The 22,673-nt window shown below is 58.9% G+C and overlaps 1 protein-coding gene across 4 annotated transcripts in view; it reads right to left on the bottom strand.

The window, feature by feature from the left end:
* The window catches only part of EHMT1 (euchromatic histone lysine methyltransferase 1), a 171,039-nt gene that overhangs the window by 5,268 nt on the left and 143,098 nt on the right, over positions 1-22,673 (bottom strand). For all 4 annotated transcript variants that reach the window (XM_069477202.1, XM_069477201.1, XM_069477203.1 and 1 more), the window contains 9 exons: positions 20,545-20,646; positions 18,953-19,057; positions 12,341-12,495; positions 11,243-11,410; positions 10,881-11,025; positions 10,036-10,113; positions 8,602-8,717; positions 7,231-7,317; positions 6,584-6,662 (listed from right to left, as the gene is read on the bottom strand). In XM_069477202.1, coding sequence (XP_069333303.1) covers positions 6,584-6,662; positions 7,231-7,317; positions 8,602-8,717; positions 10,036-10,113; positions 10,881-11,025; positions 11,243-11,410; positions 12,341-12,495; positions 18,953-19,057; positions 20,545-20,646 — 1,035 coding nt within the window. The remainder of the gene's footprint in view (positions 1-6,583; positions 6,663-7,230; positions 7,318-8,601; positions 8,718-10,035; positions 10,114-10,880; positions 11,026-11,242; positions 11,411-12,340; positions 12,496-18,952; positions 19,058-20,544; positions 20,647-22,673) is intronic.

The following is a 22,673-nucleotide window of genomic DNA, read 5'->3' as shown; positions in this document are numbered from 1 at the left end:
GCAGCCCCGGGCACCGCCTCACGATACACGGCCACGTGGGAACTGCAAGGGGTGGTGCCGCACACCACTCACTCTCACACTGTATGATACCACGTGTGCAAGAAACGAAAGGAAACAAGGAGCACGCATAAGTATTTCTTCTCCATTTCTACACACGTTGCCTGTCCGGGCAGGGCAGGTGCTGTGGTCCGGAGTGGCAGCGTTGGAGGGAGAAGACCAGGTCTTGAGGGCAAAGCCCCCGTGAGTGGGATCTGCCCTCAAAAAAGGGAGCCCACAGAACCGCCTTCCTCTCCTGACACACGGGGACACAGTGACAAGGCGCTGGCCAGGAGCCAGGAAGCAGCCCCCACCAGACACCCGACCTGCCGGTGCCTGCACCTTGGGGCTGGCGGCCTCAGGAAAGGCTCAACGGGGAGAAACACCTTCCTGTTGTTCATAAGCCTCATGGTGTGGCAGCCTGAATGGACTGAGACAACAGGCAACAGGATGCAGAGAACACAGACAAAAGCAAGATTTTTCTTAGGAGGATCTTGTCATATAATTTTTACTTTTAAAGCATGTAAATATTTTACATGATCAAAAAATAAAATAAAATAGGCCGGGCACAGTGGCTCACACCTGTAATCCTAGCATTCTGGGAGGCCAAGACAGGAGGACTGCTCGAAGCCGGAGTTTGCGACTGGCCTAAGCAAGAGTGAGACCCCATCTCTACTAAAATCAGAAACAATTAGCTGGGCGTGGTGGTGGCGCCCGTAGGCCCAGCTACTCAGGAGGCTCAGAGGCAAGAGGATCACTTGAGCCCAGGAGTTTGAGGTTGCTATGACGATGCCACCATACTCTCTACCTGGGGAGACAGAATGAGACTATCTCAAAAAATAAAACAAATTTAAATCGTAAAACTTACAATGTACTAAAATTGACATAACTGCATATCAAATTGGCAATATAATTACTCCAAGTACTGCAAAGCACAGTGCTCTGTACACATCCTCAGTAGAATGTCCTCTAAGGCCCAGAACACTGCAAAGAACTCGCAGAGGCCATTCGATGGTTGACTGGGACTTGCTGTTAGCAATAGTGTTGGTAGTGCTATTTGGAAACTGAAGTTTTCAGGAAGACAAGATTTTCACTGTAAAGAGATGTAAGTATAAAATCAAAGAAGCTGGGTAAAAACCCTATACCATTAAATTTGTTTCATAATGTAACTTTTAAAAATTTACTTCATAGCTCTGTCCCCTGAAAAATGGGTCTTAAGCCAACAGCAGACCAGTGGCAATGAGCACCCCGGAGTCTGCGTTTGATATCTAAGAATCACCGTCCTCTAAAAGGAACAAGGACTCCTTGGAGAAATGGCTGATTCCAAGTCTGGGGCAGGGACAGACAAGGGTGCCCTAGACGGTGGGCAGGAGAGGCCACCAGGAGTGGTGCCGTGTCCTGAGGTCCGGTCACTCCGAGACTCTGGCGCTGAGGTGGGCTTGGGTCTGGGCTGGGGCTGGAGCAGACACCTGGGAGGCAATGGCGTATCCGCGGCCTTTTACGTCCCCAGAACGAACAAGAACCGCGCCCGGGGCCTGGGTGTCAGTGGCTGGGAAGTACGAGGACACACAGGGCAGGGCTGGACACTGCTGCCTCGGCTGGGCGGGGACCTGACTTAGGGACACTCACAGATGGCTCTGGGGGCAACGCCTGCAACACAGCGGGGAGGAGAGGTCGCTGGCACGATGTCCCTGAGAAGGTGACGGTGGGTCTGGCTCCAGACGGGAACGTCCACGTCAGGGAAGGGGGGGACAAAGGCGATGGGGGAGGTGGGGCGATTTGGGGAGGGCGGCTCTGGGTGGACGGCGGGGGGGTGCCTGGCCGGGGCTCCCCGTCTGCGGAGGGGCAGCGGGTCAGAGAGCGCCCAGGCCGTGGGAGGCCACGCGACCACTCGGAGGCAGTTCTGAAGCCCCGCACAGCTGTGCCCTCCCCTTCCCAGGCTGCCGTGCAGGGAGGTGAGTCCTGCTGGGGCTGCGCCCCTCACCCACCCCCTACAGCGCCAGCTGGGCGACCAGGGACCCCAGACCCGCCAACAGGGCCTGCTGAGGACAGCAGGAAGTCCGACATCGTCATGAAAACAGAAAGAAAAGACGAGGTCTGCCTGAAGGACTCGTACTCCTACAGAAGCAAAGAGCTCCGGGCTGGATACAGGAGAGAACCAGGGGGACCCGGCTCCTCGGGCTGCTCCGAGTGGCCAGAAGACAGACCTGTGGTTTCACATCACGGTGGGGCGTGGGTCGCTCAGGGGCAAGGGTCTCGGCTGCGTCCTCTCAAGATTCGTGTGTTAAAATCCCGCACACAAGGTGATGGGTGCTTGGAGGGGAACCTCTGGGAGGGGATCATGTCACGAGGGTGGAGCCTCATGACAGGGACCTGTGCCTTGTGACAGGGGCCCCACGTGAGGACAGAGACGTCCACCTGGGAACCAGGAAGCAGGGCCCACCCCAGACCCCGAGTCCACGGGTGCCCTGTTCTGGCCTGCGAGACGTCAGTGTCCGGTGCTGAAGCCGCCCAGTCTCCCCGCACCAAGCCTTGTGTGTGACCTCTTCCTGCGGCCTTCAAGAACGAACCGTCTCTGGGAGCTCTGAGCACCCCAGCGGGCAGCCAGCCTCATCCTACAGCAAGGTACCGAATGCCGACAACTGGGTGACCACCCACTCAAGGGCCGGAGCTAACATCACACGGGGCGGAGACAACGTTTTCCCCAGTGACAGAAAACAAGGCAAGGAGGTCCCAGCCAGGACATGAGGCCAGGACTAGCAACAAGGGTCCAAAGATCGGAAAAGAAGTAAAACTGTCTTCACTCACATGAGTATGTGCAGAAAATCCTAAAAGATATTACAAAAAGTTACTAGGATTAATAAGTGAATTTAGCAAGGTTAATATACAAAAAACCAACTACTAACAATTGAAAATGAAATTAAAAAGCAAGAGCTCATTTACAAAAGCGTAAAAAGCATGAAATACTCAGGAATAAATTTAACAAAGTACCGTGTGAGATCCACACACGGGAAGCCACGGGCTCTGCTAAAGGGAATCGTGGCCCGTGCATGGTGCAGCGCGGGACACATGCAGACACCGGCGGCAGAGGACGCCCTGACGCGGACCAGCAGCCATGCGCGTCACACCCAAGGTCCCCGCGGCCGCTACCTGCACAGACACCCCGGTTCTCTGATTGACACGGAAATGCAAAGGACACAGAAGAGCTAAACAGTTTTGAGAAAGAACAGAGTTTGAGGACCTCGTACCACCTGGTTCCAAGATTTCCTGTAAACCTACAGTAATCGCGAGAACGCGGCATTGCTGAGGATTAGCAGCTAAATCAAAGGAACAAAATGTGGTCCAGACAGACACCTGCATTCTTCTTCCTCTTCTTCGCCCAGCTGTGCTGCAATAACAGAAGGGGCCTCAAGCCCTGCCCAAAACCATACGTAAAAGTTAGTTCAAAATGGTTCAGGCTTTTTAACTGTTGTTTTTATATAAAACTTCTAGAGAAAGGTGCAGGAGAAAACCTTCACAACCTTGGGGTAAACATGGATTTCATAAGACATAGAAAGCACTAGACATTTAAAAAATTCTGCTCACGCCTGTAATCCTAGCACTGTGGGAGGCCGAGGTGGGAGGATCGCTCGAGGTTAGGAGTTCGAGACCAGCCTGAGCAAGAGCAAGACCCCGTCTCTACTAAAAACAGAAAGAAATTATCTGGACAACTAAAAATATACAGAAAAAATTAGCCAGGCATGGTAGCGCATGCCTGTAGCTCCAGCTACTCGGGAGGCTGAGGCAGGAGGATCGTTTGAGCCCAGGAGTTTGAGGTTGCTGTGAGCTAGGCTGACACCACAGCACTCTAGCTCGGGCAACAGAGCGAGACTCTGCCTTAAAAAAAAAAAAAAAAAAATTCTGCTCACGCCTGTAATCCCAGCCCTTTGGGAGGCTGAGGCAGGAGAATCACTTGAGCCCAGGAGTTTGAGACCAGCCTGAGCAACACAGCGAGACCCCCATCTCTACAAAAAAAATAGAAAAATTAGCCAGAGGCGCCTGTAGTTCCAGCTACTCGGGAGGCTGAGGCAGGAGGATCACTCGAGCCCAGCAGTTGGAGGCTGCAGGGAGCTGTGATGACGCCACGGCACTCCAGCCTGGGTGACAGACGAGACCTTGTCTCAAAACAAACTTCTGCTCCACGAAAGACATGAAGGAAACGAGGAGCTGAGGCACAGACCAAGAGAAAAGCTCACAGGTACACAGGTGAATCAGACGAGGACACGAGTCAGAAAACATGAAGACTCTCACAATTCAAGAAGCAGCCAGTTAAAAGCAGGCAATGAATCCTAAGACTCATTCATGCTTCACAAAGGAAGACACAAGGATGGCTAATGAGTACACGGAAAGACACCCAACATCATTAATCGCCAAGAGAAGGCAAATTACAATGTTTGGAGTTTTCATTGATTGCTGGTACGGACGTGAGGGGGCAGAGCCACTTGGGAGAACAGTTTGCAGTTTCTTTACCCTTTTTATTTTTTTTTGAGTCTACCGGTGCAGCACCACCACACCCAGCTAATTTTCTACTGCTCTGTGGAGACAGCGTCTAGGTCTTGTTCAGGCTGGTCCCAAACTCCTGGCCTCAAGGGATCCTCCTGCCTCGGCCGCCCAGCTGGGATTACTGTGCCCGGCCTGGCAGTTACTCTTAAAATTAAACACACCCTTAGCACATGGCAGGTTTACTCCGAACAGCAAAACTGGAGACAACCAGAGGTCCATGCGCAGGGGAGTGGGCACAGCGGCCAGGGGCTCCCGCTGGCACATGGAGGAACCAACCGGGTCAGCCACAGACACGCAGAGCCGGGCACGGGTTCCACTTACAGGAAATTGCATCACAGCTAAACTCACCCAGCAGGACGGGGGGATGCAGGGGCTGCAGGGCCCACAGGGCGTTTCTGGGGTGACACAAATGTTCCCAGTTTTGACTGTGATGGTGATTATCCTGGTATGTATGTTTGTCAAGACTAAAACCACACATTTAAAAGTAGTTTGTTTGACTGTATATAAAGTAATTATAATAAAGTTGACCCGAAAAAAAAAACAATAACAACAAAAGACATACAAGATCATACCACAGACAACCGTCAGCACTGCTGGAGGTAAGCAGGGAAGACTGAACACACGAAGAGACATACCATGTTCATGGACTAGCAAACAACATGGGAAAGAGCTCAATTTCCCCGACCCTAACTGCAGGTTCAGTGCGATCCCAACCCAATCCCTACTGGAGTTCTTGTAGAACTTGTCCAGCTGATTTCAAAATTTACACAGAAATCAAGACGAGCAAGACCCTCCTGGAGTCCGCAAAGCTGGCCAGACGTCACCTACACCAGCCAGGGAGGCGCGGCGGGGCAGGGAGAAGCCCGGGCGTGGACCCCAGTCATGACAAAGCCGCACTTCTGAGTGGGGGAAAGACCCCCTTTCCTGCAACTGGCGCCGAGTCGAGCAGGGATCAACATGCGGGGAAGAAAAACGCTTGGCCCGACCTCGCCACGCAGCAGTGAGCCCAGACCAACATGGTCCCAGGCGCGAAGGCAGACAGCACAGCTGCCGGAAAATACTCGGGTTTTCAAAACCTTTAACTGGGACACACACGCGTGTGCACAAGGGACACCGTCCCTCGAGGGCCCAGCATCACTGTGTGTGGAGAGGAGCCTGAGCACTGTGACCTTCCGGAATTCAGCTTCCCTTCAGTGAAAGACACAAATCATCTCAGACAGTTGCTCCCCAAAGGTGACTGCAGGCCAAGGCCAGGGCTCGGGGGCTGGGGGACACTGCGGTGACGAGGCCCGAGAGAGAGGCCTGGAGGCCTAGAGATGAGAAAACCTCTACTTCCCCACCCACCTGCAGTGACTATGAGTGTCAGGGGGTTTTCAAGAGGCAGTGGTGACTTCAGGAGCAGTGACGGGAACCCGTCTCCGGGAAGGGCAGCGTGGAGGCTGGGATGGCTCCGCTGCCTCCGTCCTGCCCCAGAAGCCCTGCAAGCCAGGCTCCTGGAGCAGCACCCTGTCCCTCCCACACACAGTTCCAGCCCCCGTGGTGGGGCGAGGGTGTGGGCTGGGGACACAGGGGACACAGGGGACGTGCCCGCTGTACGTACACTCGACCCCTGCCTGCGAGGCGGCTCCGTGCTGCCTCTCCCCCGTCACTGTCAAACACGCATCCCCCTTAGCTTCCCGGAGGCCTTGGGGGTTGCCGGCCCCACCCTGGGACGACCCTCGGGGTGGGACGACTGGAGTGTGACGCCCGAGGCCACACCCTCACGCCAGGCGGGCAGGCGCGGCATGTGCTCAGGGCCTCCCCCGCCAAGGATCCCGGCCGACGGTGCCGTCCAGGCCGTGCCGAGCGGTGCAGCCCGGCAGGGGTGTGGCCCTGAGCACTCGCGTCTGGACGACGTCTCCAAGACCGGCCTGTGCCAGGCGCCTTCCCAGCCCTCCTAGAACAAACGCGCGCCAGGTGTGTAGCACCGTCAGCTCTCCGTGCCCCAACCCCGCAAAACACTCACCTTGTTGTCGAGATCAAAAAGGTAAGAGTCTTCTTCCCGAACGTCGGCTTCCGAGTCGGAAATGAGCTCCCCGACGTACCTGCAGGGTGAGGCGGAGCAGCAGGTGAGAACTGGGAGGCTCTGAACACCAAGGACAAGCGTGTCAGCACCTCTGTGCCCTAAAATAAAAGAATGAAGCCCCAAGGAACTGTAATGGAACCCCAGAAACCCCAGGACAGGCCCTCAGACGTTCTGGAGACTTGTGCCTGTGACTGAACCAGGGTGTAACTTTAGGTCCTGGAAGACGATGACGATGGCAATAGAGAGAAACGTCTGCATCTGCGGCGTGGCAGACTGAGGACCCAGACGATTCTCCCCCCGGGAGGCACTGATGATGCCAGGTGACATCTCAAATGCATTCATGCGCTGATGAGAGAGGGACCGAAGGCAGAAAACCAGAGCAGTGGCGAAGGGCGGAAGTCAGCATGGGCTTGGTTTTGGGGGCACCCGACCTGCTCGAGTGGCTGCCACTGGGCAGGGGCAGGGCCCACAGCCCCCCACCCCACACCGCTGCAGGCCAGGAGGGACACGCCTGGCACAGGGGGCCCTTTGGCCCAGAAACGGCAGGTGCCGCTGGCAGACCTGGGGCGACCTAGGGACTCACTCACTCGCAGACAAAGGTGCCCAGTGGGATGTCCTGCAGGGACCGCACGCCCCAGCCCATGTCCCGCGTCCGATAGAGCTGCAGCCTTGCCCTGGAAAACATCGAGAGTGGAGATGGCCCGGGCCACAGCCTCAGCCCCCTGCCACAGTGGTCAGCACAACCCGGCCATCGACACGAGCGCGTCAGAAAGAAACTGGTTTTGTGTCTGAAATGCGGGAAGGTTGCAGGCGCCTCTCAGCGGCAGCGCCTCACGCCCTCAGGAAGCCGAGAACCTGGGAATCAGCCTGGAACACATCAACCCGTGACCCTGGCAAGTCACAGGCCCTCGCTGTGCCTCAGTTTCCTCATCTGGGCGTGCTCCACCAGGCTGCGGTGAGGACCACAGGGCCAGCCCTGGAGAAGCCCTCCTGCCGGGAGCCAGGCTGCTGCGAGGCCCGTCGGCTCGGGCAGCAGCATCCGCGTCCCAGACCCACAAGGGCTCCTCAGCGCTGGGCCGGGCCATGCTCTGAGGGCCCCTCACAGCCATGAGCACCCGTCTGTGCACGTGTCCGTCTACTGTGTCCCGTGGGCACGGAGGGGGACAGCATCCGTCCTCCGCCCCCAGGACTCTGCGCCACACAGAAGACAGGTGGGCTGGTCCCGGCACTGTCCTCCCGTCCAGCACGGACCAGGACCACTGAGGCTAAAAACAGTCACAGTACTATGAAAATTAGTGTTCAGCTAAGTTTACAGTGTGCATTATTTTTCCTTATAACTCGGGGAGTTTAGGTTTTCTAATCTCAGGCACATACACAGAGGGACAGCTCAAGACCAGAGCTGGGGACGGGGATGGGGCGCCGCGTGAGCCTCACTTGACCGCGCGCTTGCGTGACTTGGGAACAAGGAGTCCCCGTGGTCTGAACAGTGTCAGAACACTATCAACTCTGGCTGTTGGAGAAACACAAAGAATACGGAATATCTAGAGAATAATTTGGGTATTAAAACAGAATTCTGATAACCCTAATCCGCTGAAGAATGTGAGTGTGAACTTGGTGGCAAAGGTAGCTCCACGCCACGCCTGTCCCTGTGCATCAGGTCACACGAACTGACCGTCTGTCCGTCCTCTCGAGCCCCAGTCTGAGCCGTGGAAGCAACACCTGGCACTTACGGCCCACGGAACACTCGCAGAGGATGCAGGGCTCAGGGTAAATCGCGCTTCCACCTGTGCGCATGTGCGTGCGCACACAGATGTACACGCACACATGCACGCACACAGGCGCGCACACACACACACACACACCAGGTCCTCGTGTGCTGGGGGCGGCCTTCGCACCGACACGCACGCCGCAGGGGCGGAGCGTGGTGGGGCTGTGCGGGAAGCCCCCTCACCCCTCACCTGAGCCCGTTCTGCACCACGCGGTTCCGGCAGTTCCTCCAGCAGGAGCAGGCGTGGTTGCACTCGAAGATCAGGGGCGGCTCCGCCATGTTGAACTCCGGCAGCAGCCGGCCGTCCTGCGGGCAGACGGGCCGTCAGGCCAGGGGCCACTCGCTCTTTCTGAAGGAAGTGACGCCAACACCTCTCACAAAGTGCCCTGTGTGGCCTCAAACTGACTCAGGAACAACGGTTTCCTGTGAAACTCTAACACCCGAGAGCAACAACGGGGTGAGGCCTCACACTTGTCGTCTGATGGGAGGCTCCGGCCCGGGACTGGTGCAGAGGGCGGCTGGGAGAGCTCCTGCCACCGCTGACGGGCGTCTCCATCCCCAGGAACCGCGGCCGTGGGCCCTGCCCTTCCTTCAGGGGGTCAGTGCCTGCTGGACCCTCCTCCACCCTCGTCCGTGCTGCCCTGAGAAGCCCCAGCTCTGGAGGAAGCTGAGACCTGCTCTCCTGCCCACACCCGACGCCAGGCTGGCATGGTGACACCAGGTTGGCACGGCGACGCTGGGAGCAGCCAGCACCGCCCAGCCCAGCACTGCCCAGCCCAGCACTGCCCAGGCTCACTCTGGCCCGACGGCTTCGGGAGCTGCTCCAAACGATGGGCTTTCTTCAGTGTCCCAGCCTGCCCAGCCCAGCAGGGCCTGCTCACACAGCACTGGGATAAGCCCACCAGCCACACACCCGCCCTCGCCCTGCTCCCTCCTGGGGCCCCTCGTTCAGGTGACAAACACTCCGCCACCCATGGCCATCCCCTATTCCTCTAGGGCCAGCCTGCGGGAAGAGTCTGCCTGATGCCTCCACGCTCAGTTTCTGGCTTCTGCTTCCACCAATGACCTCTGACTTCTCGAAACCAAGAGCCTTCACACTTCTCTGCCCTGATGCTCTCCCCGAACTGCACCCGGGCCGCCCGGCTCCTCCTCTGCTCCCCATCTTCCCACTGGGCTCGGCCCGCGCGCCTATGGTCTGGTCTCCCCGCACAGTGTCCCCGACGCCTACCACCCCTCCACCCCCCAAGCCCCGGCCTCTGTCTTCCCACTGGGCATCTCTCGGGCCACTCACGTGCCACAGCACAGAGCAGAGCTCACAGACCCCACGACAGAACCACTGTCCCCACGGCCACGCCAGGCCTACCAGCTGGCACGGTGCGGGCTACCACCGGCTTCCCCTGCCGCCGTCCAGGAAGCCCCAAAGGACTGGGGACACCCCTCGGCCCACGGCCTGCCTTGGGGCCTGTCCCCTTCTTCCTGGGGCCACACGTCGCTCACCTCCGCCGCCTTCCCAAAGCCGCCGAGAGTGTCGGGCTAGGAGAGCCACTGCCGCTTCCCCGAGTCCCGACCCGCAGCGCTCACCGCCACCCACCGCGCACGCGGCGTAGCGCGCAGCTGTCCTCACCTTATCGTACCAGCAGCGCATGCTGAGCTGGCCACACATGCAGTTGCTGGAGGAGCAGTCGTCGATGCACACGCAGTACTGGGGACAGAGACGCCACGTGGCCCTGTCAGCGGGGCAGCCGTGTTCTGCCCCGCCCTCCCCGTCCCACGCAGTGTGGGTCTGACCTTTCTCAAGGACACCAGGGCAGTGTGCGGCCTCTCGGGGGAGGCTGTGTGGCCAGCAGGAAGGCTTGGGCCACGGAGACAGGCGCTGAGGACGTGCAGGAGGGGTGTGGACAAGGACCCCGCAGAGGGGCAGGGTGGGGACCTATGATGCAAGTGACGTGGGGACAGCGGAGGACTGGCAGGGAAGGACGCGCCAAGAAGGAGCTAAGGAAACCCTGCTGCCCTTGAGGGCAGGATGCCCACAGGGAAGGTGAGGCGGCGGCGCCCTCAGACCCTGGGCCGCGGCCCGCAGGGGAGGACAGCACTAGAGAACACGTCTGCTGCGGGCCAGGAGGGGGACACGCACAGGGTGAGCCGCGCAGGCCCGCGGGCTCGGGGGCGGGAGCTGGACTGCGCTCCAGCACCCAGGGCGCCCGGCAGGTGCCACACAGGTCCGCACCGGTGCCTGGGGAGGAGGCGGCGCCAGGCCGGGAGCTCGGCACTGCTCTGGGGCCAGTAGGATCCCCAGGGGGACCCCGGGCTGTGCACAACATGGGGCTTGGGACCCTCTTCCCGGCAGGATCTTTATCTGCCGTCCAGCTCTTTCCCAGGGGCGACGGCAGAGCGCAGGTGCTCTGGGAAGCCCCCTGGGCCCTCGTGCCTGGGAGTGGACAGGAACCTGGGACCCAGGCCCCCACCAACCTGCAGGTGGGTGATGTTCCTGTCGATGTTCATCGGGGAGGTCACGCAGCTCTGCGACACGTACTTGTAGTTGCTGGGGCAAGGCTCCCCGTCTACCGCGTTGACACAGGGGATGGGGACTCGCTCGTAGCCGCGAGCAATGTCCCTGCCACAGGAAAGGGCAGGGGTCAGCCTCTGCGGTGACAAGCCCTGCCCAGCAGGTGACACGGAGCGTGACAGGGCACCAGCAAGCACCTGGACCCCACAGCTTGGACTCTGCCCTGGGACGGTTCCACGTCAGGAGAAACTTTCATTCCAAGTTCCTAACGCCCCGTTTATCGACACTTTGCTACAGAAGAGCCTTGGTTCTGGAACCTTCTCACCTGCTCACCGTCCTCTCCACGGGGGCGGGCTTGTCGGGGGCCGAGTCTCGCAGCGCCTTGCTCATCTGCAGGGCCCCCCAGACCTGGGAGTTGAGGCTGGCGCACTGCAGGGGCGTCTCCCCCTCCTTGTTTTTCAAGGTGACATCTGAATCCCGAGAAAGAAAGAGGCTAAAAGGGAAACGCAAGCCAACAAAACAGCCACATCTTAATGTCAGGTGCGAAGGTGGGATCTATAAAACGACTACACTCACTAAAATTAAAGAGAACACACTCTTCATTTTGAAGTATCTTTAACACGTTTGCTCACCAACGACCCTACTAAAAAGACTGGCTTCCACTCACCCAAAACCACACACTTCACTACTCTCCCACACGCAAGCACAGCCTTTCTGGCAGGAAGAGCGTGTAAAGAACGAGGGATGGTCTTTGATTTTTCCCTCAGATTCACCCTCCGGGGTAAACGCGGAATGACAGAGGAGAATCGAGCTCGGGTGGCACGGTCAGTGGCCCCAGGGGCTGGATTCCAGCCCACGGGGTCGTGACAGGCCCCGCCGTGGGAGGGCCTGTGCCCACTGCGGGGCCGTGGAGACATCTCGACACCTGTTCCCAGGTGAAGTGGGGAGTCACTAGGTCGCACCACGAGGCAGGGCTCGGTCCTGCCCTGGGGGGGTGGACCCCCCAGGAGCATAACAGAGACCCCAGCCCGGGACCCCGACCACAGCTGAGCACGAACGACTTACAGGAAAAAGGCCTCAAGCTTAAAAAGGGCCCCGAGCGCCGGCACCGCCAGCATCTCCAGCCCTGTCTGCAGGGGGGGCCCCTCCCAGGCGGCACCCAGAGCCTTGAGGCTCCGAGCCAGGGTCCCCTGGGAGAGAACTGTCCCTGTGCCACCCTCCCAGCAGGGTGTGAGATCCGAGACTCAGCCTGAGGTGCAACCTAAGAACTCGGGAGTTTTTTGTGACGATCCCCCAAACCAGACATAAACCACAGCGATCTCGGTGTGGATGGGGACGTCTCTCTGCTGAGAGGACACCAGGACGCGCCTCCTCCCCGGCAGCAGAGGCTGCAGCAACGCCAGGGCAGGTGGGCCACACTCACACGACGCAGTCGTAGCGGTTCTCCCGGGCGGCGATGTGCAGGGGTGAGTCTCCGTGGATGTTCACGGCGTGCAGGTCGCACTTGGCAGCCAGCAGGATCTCGGCGATGTCCACGCAGCCGGAGAACGCGGCCCAGTGCAGGCAGATGTTCTCCTCCTGGACAGAGACACAGGTGAGAGCCCGGGACGGCGGCTTCTGGCCGGCGCATGACGCATGCGCTCACCCGAGGGGAAGCGCCAGGTGCGTTTGGCCAAACGGAAAGGGCTTCACGGGTCGTCAGAGAAGAGCACCGGGCACCCATCCGAGCTCTGGAGGGCACTTCCCTTCTGTTTTATTTCTTCATTATACAAGTAACATAATCACAGTACAGAGTATTTTAGAAATAGAAAAAAAAATCACAGAGTTATGCCACCCGAAACTCAGCACCTGAACACTCAGGGGCACTGGTTTTCTACCCGTGTTAGAAATTATATTCCTTCCCAGAGTTACAGTCACAAAATAGGGTGACGCTCGTGCTAACATGTGAAAAAGGCACATTAGATTAACGTTTTTCTTTAAAGCCCTCTATAAAATAAAAAATTTTAAATAAAACAAAACTTGGAAAAATATGTAAAATATATATGACTTATAATTACCCTGTAAGTTTATTATTTTATTACTACAATTCTGAAAAATAAATGTGCAAAGGATATGAGAATGAAACTCACACAGAAAAAGAGTAAACATAAATATGAGAGAATGTTCAGCCCTGCCAGACAGCCAAGAAACGGAGACTAAAACACTAAGGCGACACTTGGCTCTGTCACACCAGGGGTGCGGTGGCAGTAAGTGACGCTCCGGCCGCCGCCCGGCCCCCACCCGCACCGTGGCTCCGCCCACGCAGGGCTCCCCGCGGCTGCCGTCCACGCCAGACCCTCAGCGGCCACCTGACTGTCACACAGCCCACACAACTCTGGACCTTCCCTTCACCAAACACTTCACGTCTGTCTGTAACCGGATGTGACGCCAGAGAGCACTTTAGTGCTTTTCTATGTCCGAATTATTTCTCCAGGGACTGCTGGGCCAAAGGACATGTCGCTGCCCTCGGGGCGGCCTCTCCTCCCCCGGCGGTGTCTGCGTGGACAGGCTCACCGCGGCCTCCCTCCTTCTGGAATAATCGGCAATTGCCACAGATGCCACAAGCAGAGTTGGGCCCGACTGTCACTGGGTTCTGGGGGCCGCAAGAGGCCGAGCGCCCTCACAGACCCACCGCGGCGCTGGCGGCTTTTCCCTGCGGACCCTGGTTCCTCAGGCTGCCCTGGACGGGCCGACGTGCTTCTCCCTAAACCTGCTGCCCCTGGGGAGAGGCCCCCGCCCCACCCAGTGACCACCCCAGGGACGCTCTGCCGTCCTCAGGGTGCCGCCCCAGGGAAGGGACACATTCCCACACTGTACGGTAAAATCAGCGCTTTTCAGCTCAGTGAACATTAAAAAAGATAAAAGCCAAACAAAACCGAGTGGCCCTGTCTCTCGACCCTCAACAGCAAACAGCTCCCGGCCCCAAGCACAGGCTTTGTTGTTTCCTCTGTTTCTACAAGAGAAAACTAAAAGCAAACTCCTTTTGTCAACCTCGGTATTTTCTGGAAAACCGCAGCTTATCTGGGGCATTCTCTTCTGATGTTATTCTTAGTCACTTTTCTCTCTCTGGTCTTTGTTTCTGGTTTCCATCCTCCATACATGCGGAAGTTCCCTGAACAAAGTACTGTTTCCTTGGGGGACTTTTTCTTTTTCTTTCATCAGAATGATTTATGATTTCATGACCACAATTCCATTTCTGAGACCTGCCAGTGCCCTCTCCTGGGAACGTCCGAGGGCCCGGCCTTTCTGAGGCTGCTGCTAAGCTGCACAGGGCTGGCCCGCACCCTTTGAGCGCTCCTACTTTTAGAACAACAGAGGTGACTTCTGCTTCCTGCAAAGGTGCCTGACGCAGACCATGGTCCCTGAGGTGTGGCAGGAGGGGGCCTGAGACGCCACTCACTGCCTGGAGAGTCCAGCCACGGCACCGGCAGGGACCTGGGTGCTCAGAACAGAGGCCAGAGCTCCGGAAGGGGTTCTGGAGAGCAGGGGATTCCGGCCCGGGACAGCCAGCAGGGGTGGCCATGTCCTGGGAGGAAACGCCCCAAAGCCAGGCAGGAAACCCTCCCAGCCATGGGCGGAGGCTGGAGGACACAGGAGGGACCTGCCTCAGTGGCTCCAGACCCACCAACAAATCTGAAAAGCAGAATCCATCATCAGACCGATTCCAAGTAACTGAACTGCTTCCCAGAACAAAGCTCAAGAATATTTACAAGAGGATAAAAATCCCAGCACCCGACAAGGTAAAATCCGCCCCTTCCGGTGTCCAGCTAAAGGTTAACAGCCAAAGCAGCAGGTGAGGCACCCCACGACGGGGAGAAAGAGCCATCGGTGGAAACCCAGAGCCGCGGACGCTGGACCCGCAGCTGGCATGACTGTTCCGTGTACGCCCAACAGTTAGGTAAAGACACGTCAGAAAATATCTAGAAGACTCCAACAGAACTTTCAGAGCTGAAAACCACAATGCCTGAAACGAAAGTACCCAGGATGGGTTGACATCACGATTTGCGTTGCAGAAGAAAACATCAGTGACTTGAAACCACACCAATAAAAACCAGCGAAACTGAATTACAGGGTGAAAAAATAATTTTAAAAAATTGAAAAGAGCATCAGTGAGCTGTGGAACAGCTTCGAGCTGTCTGGAACATCCGCGACTAGAACACGTGCAAAGGGTGGCAGGCAACAAACACACGGGAAGAAATAATAATCGGAAAATCTCCAAATTTGACAAAAACCCTAAATTCACAGATCCAAGAAGCTCGATGAACCCTAAGCACAAACAAAATAAAATAACACCAACACACCTCGATGACAAAATTGCTAAAATCTAGTGACAAAGAAACAGTCTTAAAAATATCCGTAACTGGGCACAGTGACTCACACCTGTGATCCCAGCACTGTGGGAGGCCAAGGCGGGAGGATCGCTTGCACCCAGGAGTCCAAGACCAGCCTGGGCAACAAGGGGAGATCCTGTCTCTGCAAAAGATAAAAAAGATTAGCCAGGCATGGTGGTGGCACCTGTAGCCCCAGCCACTCGGGAGGCTGAGGCAGGAGGATCGCTTGAGCCCAGGAGTTGGAGGCTGCGTGAGCTGCGGTTGCTCCAGGGCACTCCAGCCTGGGCAACAGGCAAGACCCTGTAGCTAGAAAACAAACAGCAGTAAGAAAAAAGTCACTCTACCTACAGAGGAACAAAGACGAGGATGACAACAGATTCCTCATTGCTGCAAATAGGAACCCAGGGAAGTAACATGCTTAAAGCACTGAAAGAAACAAAAGGCCACTTAGAATTCTACATCCAGTAAAAATATGTCCTCAAAAATGCAAGCAAATCAAGGACTTTCTAGGCATTAAAAAGCTGAAAGAATTCACCATGAGCAGACGGAGACCACCAGAAATGTGAGAGGAAGAGACTGGGTGGAAGGAGCACGTGTCGGAGGGAAGGTGAGTCCACGCGGCCATGGCGGGAGCAAGTGAGGCTCTTTTATGAAGGAGACACAACCCTTTTAAATCAGCATCAACTGTTTAAACAAAATACAAACATGGTTACTGTGGTGCTTAAATCGTATGCACGGGCCCAATGAGTAAGATCAGCATGAAGTCTGGGAGAGGAGCAGGCGAGGCGCCACGGAAGGCTTTTCTGCTCCGCGATTTCAAGGCCTGCTGGGAAGCACGACACCAGCGTACCGACAGACGGACCAGTGCGGGGCACAGAGCCGGCACAGACCCACACGTACGCGGACGAAGGCGCAGAGTGTCCCGCGGAGCGAGGACGGCGTTCTCAACAAGCGGCGCTGCAACAGCTGGACATCACTCATCTGCCACCCCAGACACAAAAATTAAGTCCTGACATTCACAGACCTAGATGAAAACCTAACGCCATGTAACTATTATAAGAAAATATCAGGCAATGATTTCTTAAAAAGAATACCACAAGCAGGATCTATTAAACAAAACTGATAAGCTGGACTGTATCAAAATTAAATAACTTCCGCACTTCCGAAGACAGATTTATAAAGCACATATCTGATAAAGGACTTGTATTCAGAATACAAAATAAATTCTCAAAACTCAAGAATAAGAAAATAAACCACCCAATAAAAAACAAGCAAAAGATTTGAGCAGACCTAAAACGACGCTTAGCGTCACATTCATGGTTACAGAAATGAAAATTAAAACCACGGTGATACCACGATACGCCTACTGAGGTGGCTAAAACCGACAAGACTGACCACGCCAAGTGCTGGGGAGAATGTGGAGGAAGAGACAAGTCAAACGCACACGCTCACCGTACGACCGGCACCCTACTCCTAGGTGCTATCGAGGGAAATGAAGGCACGGATGTTCACGGCAGCTCAACCTGCAGCAGCCCCAAACTGGAATCACCCCGAATGCCACCAGCAGGTGCGGGATTAACTGACTGCCACACAGGGAAATGCTCCGGGTCGCGAGAAGGGACGGCTGGCGGTGGCACGGAGGAGCCACAGAATTAGCGGTTTGAAAACAGCACACGGTGTAGGTTCCTCTCCCACAAAACCAAAACACGCACCCTAATCTGCGGTGGAGGAAGGCCACACGTGGACGGCTGGCATGGGTGAGTGGCAGAAGGAAACTTCTGGAAGTGGAGGAGGGAGGTGTCACTATCCTGATTGTGGTGGCGGTGTCTGGCGTTGAAACTCACCCAACTGCTCTGCATACCCGCAGTCTGCCCACCACGCGTCCACACAGTGGGTAAAGTAACAAGGTGCTTCACCGTGCAAGTCACAAACCTGGAATTTAATCAATTACCCACTTCACGGGGACGGCCACCGGCACCACAGAGCGGACCCACCCGGCCAGGCTCTGCGCTGCCCACGGCCACGGTGGCCACAGCCGCCCTCACCACGCCAACCACGGAGCAAGGAAGCCACCGCCGCGTGACCTCTGCCATGGCGACGCGAGACCCTGTCCTTTTACCCCGCGACCCTCACGCAATCCCGCGTCCCTCACGCAGACCCGCGTCCCTCACGCAGACCCGCGCCCCTCACGCAATCCCGCGTCCCTCACGCAGACCCGCGTCCCTCACGCAGACCCGCGACCCTCACGCAGACCCGCGTCCCTCACGCAGACCCGCGTCCCTCACGCAGACCCGCGTCCGTCACGCAATCCCGCGTCCCTCACGCAGACCCGCGTCCCTCACGCAATCCCGCGTCCCTCACGCAGACCCGCGTCCCTCACGCAGACCCGCGTCCCTCACGCAATCCCGCGTCCCTCACGCAGACCCGCGTCCCTCACGCAATCCCGCGTCCCTCACGCAGACCCGCGTCCCTCACGCAGACCCGCGTCCCTCACGCAATCCCGCGTCCCTCACGCAGACCCGCGTCCCTCACGCAATCCCGCGTCCCTCACGCAGACCCGCGTCCCTCACGCAATCCCGCGTCCCTCACGCAGACCCGCGTCCCTCACGCAATCCCGCGTCCCTCACGCAGACCCGCGTCTCACTGCCGCCCACCGCGCACAGCTCCTTGCGTGTGGCGCCACCGTCCTCGTACCCGCGGGGACAGACTGACAGGACCAGGAGCGAATGCCCAGGGGCCTGCCCACCCGGCAGCCGCGGAGGCCGGGGCTCAGGCCTCGCCCACCAGAGCCGCACGGCCGAGGCCCGGCCGTCCCCAGCGCAGCCTGTGCGCCCACCGGGCGGTAGGGCCACTCCCCGCCCCACGTGGCCTCCCACAGCGCTCTTCGGAAGTCACCATTTTCATGCCAAGCCTTCTTTGTTTTTATCAATTAATGAGTCTGTTTGTGGTCGGACTTTCCATTCGAGGCTTCCGCAGACTCTCGGTAAAGGTGGACGCGCTCTTCGGGCCACGCCGTGCCAGTGCCAGGTCGGCCCTGAGGCGGCCTGAGGGCCCCGCCAGACCCCCGAGGTCACACCCGTGCCCACACCCGACCCTCCTGCAATCCCTCTGGGTCTGCAGGTCCCTGAAGCCCTTCCGGCGACCTCCCTTTCAGTTCATCAGAGCCACCTGCTGCAGCTCAGCTGGGCTGACGGAGCCGCCCAGGACCGGCAAGTCCACCCGGCTCCAGACCCCGCAACCCTCGCCCCCAACACTGCGTCAGCCGACGGTGCGGAACCCGCGGCAAAGCAACCTCCACTCTTCTCTGCTACGGCAAGTACAGGCGGAGCCGGTGGTCGCCACGGACCACGCTCCCCGGGGCCACAGCACGTGCGTGTCGCAGGAGGGAGAGCACGGCGGCGGCGGCGCCGTCTGAAAGTGCAGATCCGCCCGAGGGCCCCGTCTGCCCGACTTCGCACCCTCCGTCAAACCCAGCACAAAACCACCGCAGCAAACCGCGCTGCGCTCGTGAGCCACCGACAGGAAGAGGTCAGAGGTGCCACCACGCGCTTGGGCTCTGCTTTTGAGAAAAAGGAACCTTCCGGAGGAGGATGTCACCCCTAAATGGTCTCCCATCCTCCAGCCGGACGCTGCTCCCTGGGGGCCCGAGACGCACAGAGACTCACGTTGTCCCGGATGTTGATGTCTGAGCCCCTGGACAGCAGCAGCTTCACGAGGTCCACGTGCTTGTACTCCGTGGCCCAGATCATGGGCGTCCAACCCCCATCATCCTAATTTCAAAAGAAGGAGACAAAAACCTGGCACAGCGGCAGAAACGAGCCATGTCGAGTGACAAGAAGGGCCCCGTGCTGAGGCGTCCGTGACCCCAGGCGCTGTGCCCCGGCGCACATGGCCCCCTGGGGACCTGCAGGGCGGCCCAGGGCGTGGGAGCCGGGCCTTAGCCTGCCCTGGGGGGAGTGGGGCTGCTGGTCAACTGCCCTCTCCAGGGCAAGTTCCTCCGGTGGAACCTCTCAACACACCTGAGCACACCTGCTCTCGTCATGCAAGCCAGGCGGACCCGAGTGCCCACAGTCCGTGTGGGTGGGACGCCTGCTCGGGGGTGGTCTCTGCTCACCCTGCTGTCCCGGACGACAGACTCCAAGCAGGAGAGCAGCAGCCGAGAGCGGCAGAGACAGGCGCACGCCGGGCACGAGGACCAACGCTCCCGCCTCTTCTTGAAGGGTCCCCCCACCCCCGCCCCCGGGGAATTCCATTCAAGCCACAAAAAAGGTGACTTTTTAGGAACTGAGTGTTGCACTGCTAGTTCTTGGTCTGGAGGCAAAACCTCAGCCCCCTCCCCAGCACCTGTAAGAGGACCGACCACCTTCACCCCCACAGCCCCCCGCTCCTCTGCAGACGCTCCAGCCCACGGTGGCGCTCGAACTCCCTGCAGGTCCTGGGGACACCGCAGGGACAGCACCGCAGCAGCTCCCGGAGCCCAACTACACGGGTACGAGAGGACTCAACAGTCGGGGACGCTCTGGACACCTACGGCTTGTCGGGGTGGACACTGGGCTGTGTGCCCGGGAACGGCGGTTCGGGTCTGTCTGGGACCTGGCTGTGGCCGTGGCCGTGGCCGTGGCCGTGACGGCACGGGGGCCGGTGTGCACAGCTGGGCGGGCGGCACCACAGAGCCTCCCGGGGGAGGAGCGTGTGAAGGAGACTCGTCCCAGACCCGACTGCTCACAGCAGGGACCCCCAGGGCCCTTCTGACGCCCTGATGCCCCCCTTCTCTGGGCTCTTTGGTCACTCACTGGTGCTGCAGACACCTCCAGGTGCCTCCCTGGTGCCAGGCCCTGACGGGGCACCACAGACCACGGTGCACGTGAAACAGACCAGAGCCTGCCCTGCGGTGCCGACGGCAGGGGGACGGGCAGGGGGACGACACACACACACACTCACACACACGCACACGCACACGAAGGCCAGTGCCCAGGGGCAGAGCGGGCAGGGAAGGAAGCCGGGGCTGTCGGGGCACAGGTGGGCAGGGGCGCCGCACTCAGGTGGTGCCGTCTGGACACAGACCTGGTGGAGGCCGGGGCAGCCCAGGCAGACACAGGGCGAGTGGGGAGGGGACGAGACCTTCTCGGGCCCCGTGAGCGAGCCCTCTGGGTGCAGGTGGGAGCCGCGGACCAGGAAGCCGGGCCGCAGGTGTGGCGGAGACGGTGGCGCGGCCAGCTGGCCAGGCGCTGTGCTGCGAGACCGGGCGCGCCCTTACCTGGCAGTTGACATCCATCTGTCCATTTGAGAGCAGATACTGAACCACGTCATAGTGGCCTTTCTTGGCAGCCAAGTGCAAACACGTGGAGCCTTCTGCATCCTGCAACATGAACGCCATTTAGGTCCAAAGAAAGCACCTGGACCTCCGAGTGCAGGCCCCGAGGCAGGGCCACAGAGAACGCTGCTCCCTGCCACGGGAGGCGCTGTCACTGCCCTGCTGCAGGGAGTGACAGGAGAGCCAGGCCACGGGAGGCGCTGTCACTGCCCTGCTGCAGGGAGTGACAGGAGAGCCAGGCCGCGGGAGGCGCTGTCACTGCCCTGCTGCAGGGAGTGACAGGAGAGCCAGGCCGCGGGAGGCGCTGTCACTGCCCTGCTGCAGGGAGTGACAGGAGAGCCAGGCCACGGGAGGCGCTGTCACTGCCCTGCTGCAGGGAGTGACAGGAGAGCCAGGCCACGGGAGGCGCTGTCACTGCCCTGCTGCAGGGAGTGACAGGAGAGCCAGGCCACAGGAGGTGCTGTCACTGCCCAAGGCCACCCGCCCCATGCTGCTCCCTCCGGGCCCCTGTGAGCTCAGGCCACACAGCGGGTTTCAGACAGTGCCCGTGATGCGGGAAGAGCGCCCCCGTGCGGCAGGGCTCACAGTAACAGACGGCAGGAGGCGCGGGGAACAGGGGTGAGCCCGCCACGCAGCCCCCAGACCACGGCACCGTGGCCTCTGGCTGGTCCCGTGGCCTCTGGCTGGTCCCGTGGCCTCTGGCTGCTGGGCCTTCTCGCAAGCTGTCAACTGTGTCCCCAAGGACATTAAAGGGATCACACCAGCCAATCCACCTCAAAGCGGGGAGAAAGCCACCCAGAGAAGGGTCGGACCCAGGGAGCTCCGGGAGAGGCAGGAGAGCCACCGGCCCCGGCTCCGCAGGGCTCCTCCCGCCTGCGCAGCACAAGGCCCCCAGGACATGCTCGCACCGTCCTCTCCCCCCGGCTTTCTCCTCCTCTCTGTCCCTGTCTTTGTGCCGGTCCCGTCTCCCACCGTCGGTGCGGCAGTCCTGGACTTTAACCCGCGGCGTTAAGCTTATTCCTAATCCCACGGTGCCCACCGGGACACCCTTTCTCCAGAAACGCCCACACAGCCGATGCCCTCGGGAGTGGTGTCAGCTTATCGTTTTATCACACACAACGTACGGCTGCCGCTCTAGAAGTCGCCGGGAAAGCGCAGCTGGGACACCCTGGAGGCTGCGCAGGGCAGAGGCAGGCGCCCAGCAGGGCCCGAGAGCGGAGCCGGCGTCCAGATGAAAGACGCGCTCGAGGAGGGGGCGCCCCAGTGGGCGTGGCCAGGCCCCGGACGGGGGGCAGAAGGTGAGGGGAGGCCACAGGGGTCTTGGGAGGGGAGGGCGGCAGAGTGGAGACCCCCATGGGAAGGAGCCGTGGGGGGGGGGGGCTGCAGGGGTGGCGGCTAGTTCCGAAGTCTGGGCCCCCACACAGGAGCTCCTGACACCGACTCCACAACCCCACCGGTCCCAGGGAACACCCCACACCACGCCCCGTTCCCAGGAGAAAAGTCACCGCCTGGATGCGTTACTTGTCATCCTGACACACGTGCTGTGCACGTATCCACACACGCTGGTCATCCATGTTTTTAAATTGTCCGTATCAACCGTCCATAAATTGTCCAATATTGCCACGTTGCATATCCTTCTGCAATTCCTACTTAGTGCAACATTGTGTTTTTGAGATTGTCTTTATAGGTAACAGGTAGCACTTGCTCATTTATTTCAGAGGATGTAAAACTATTTCCACTTTATACATCCCTCGTCGAGGAATCCAGTTATTTGACTTTTTGCTAAGGACGCGCTGAGCACGGCAATGTTTCCCTGGTTACACGGGCACCTCCTGAGAGCAGCCGTGTCCGAGCAGTGCCAAGCTCCGGCACGACCGGCAGTGAGTGACCACTGCGCCCCGGGGTCCACGATCCCCCCGGCAGCAGCCACAAGGAGGGGCCCACAGCTGCCCACTCGTGCCGGCATCTCCAACACTCGCGTTTTATGTAATTCGATGATCATAAAACGGTATCTCAGGCTTGTTTTCAAAAGGCTGAGAACTTTCCCCTTGCTTGTCGGTCCCTTGTATTTC

This window comes from Eulemur rufifrons, chromosome 7 (genome assembly GCF_041146395.1).
Source record: "Eulemur rufifrons isolate Redbay chromosome 7, OSU_ERuf_1, whole genome shotgun sequence".
Lineage (NCBI taxonomy): Eukaryota > Metazoa > Chordata > Mammalia > Primates > Lemuridae > Eulemur > Eulemur rufifrons.
This window is presented reverse-complemented; position numbering and strand designations above follow the sequence as displayed.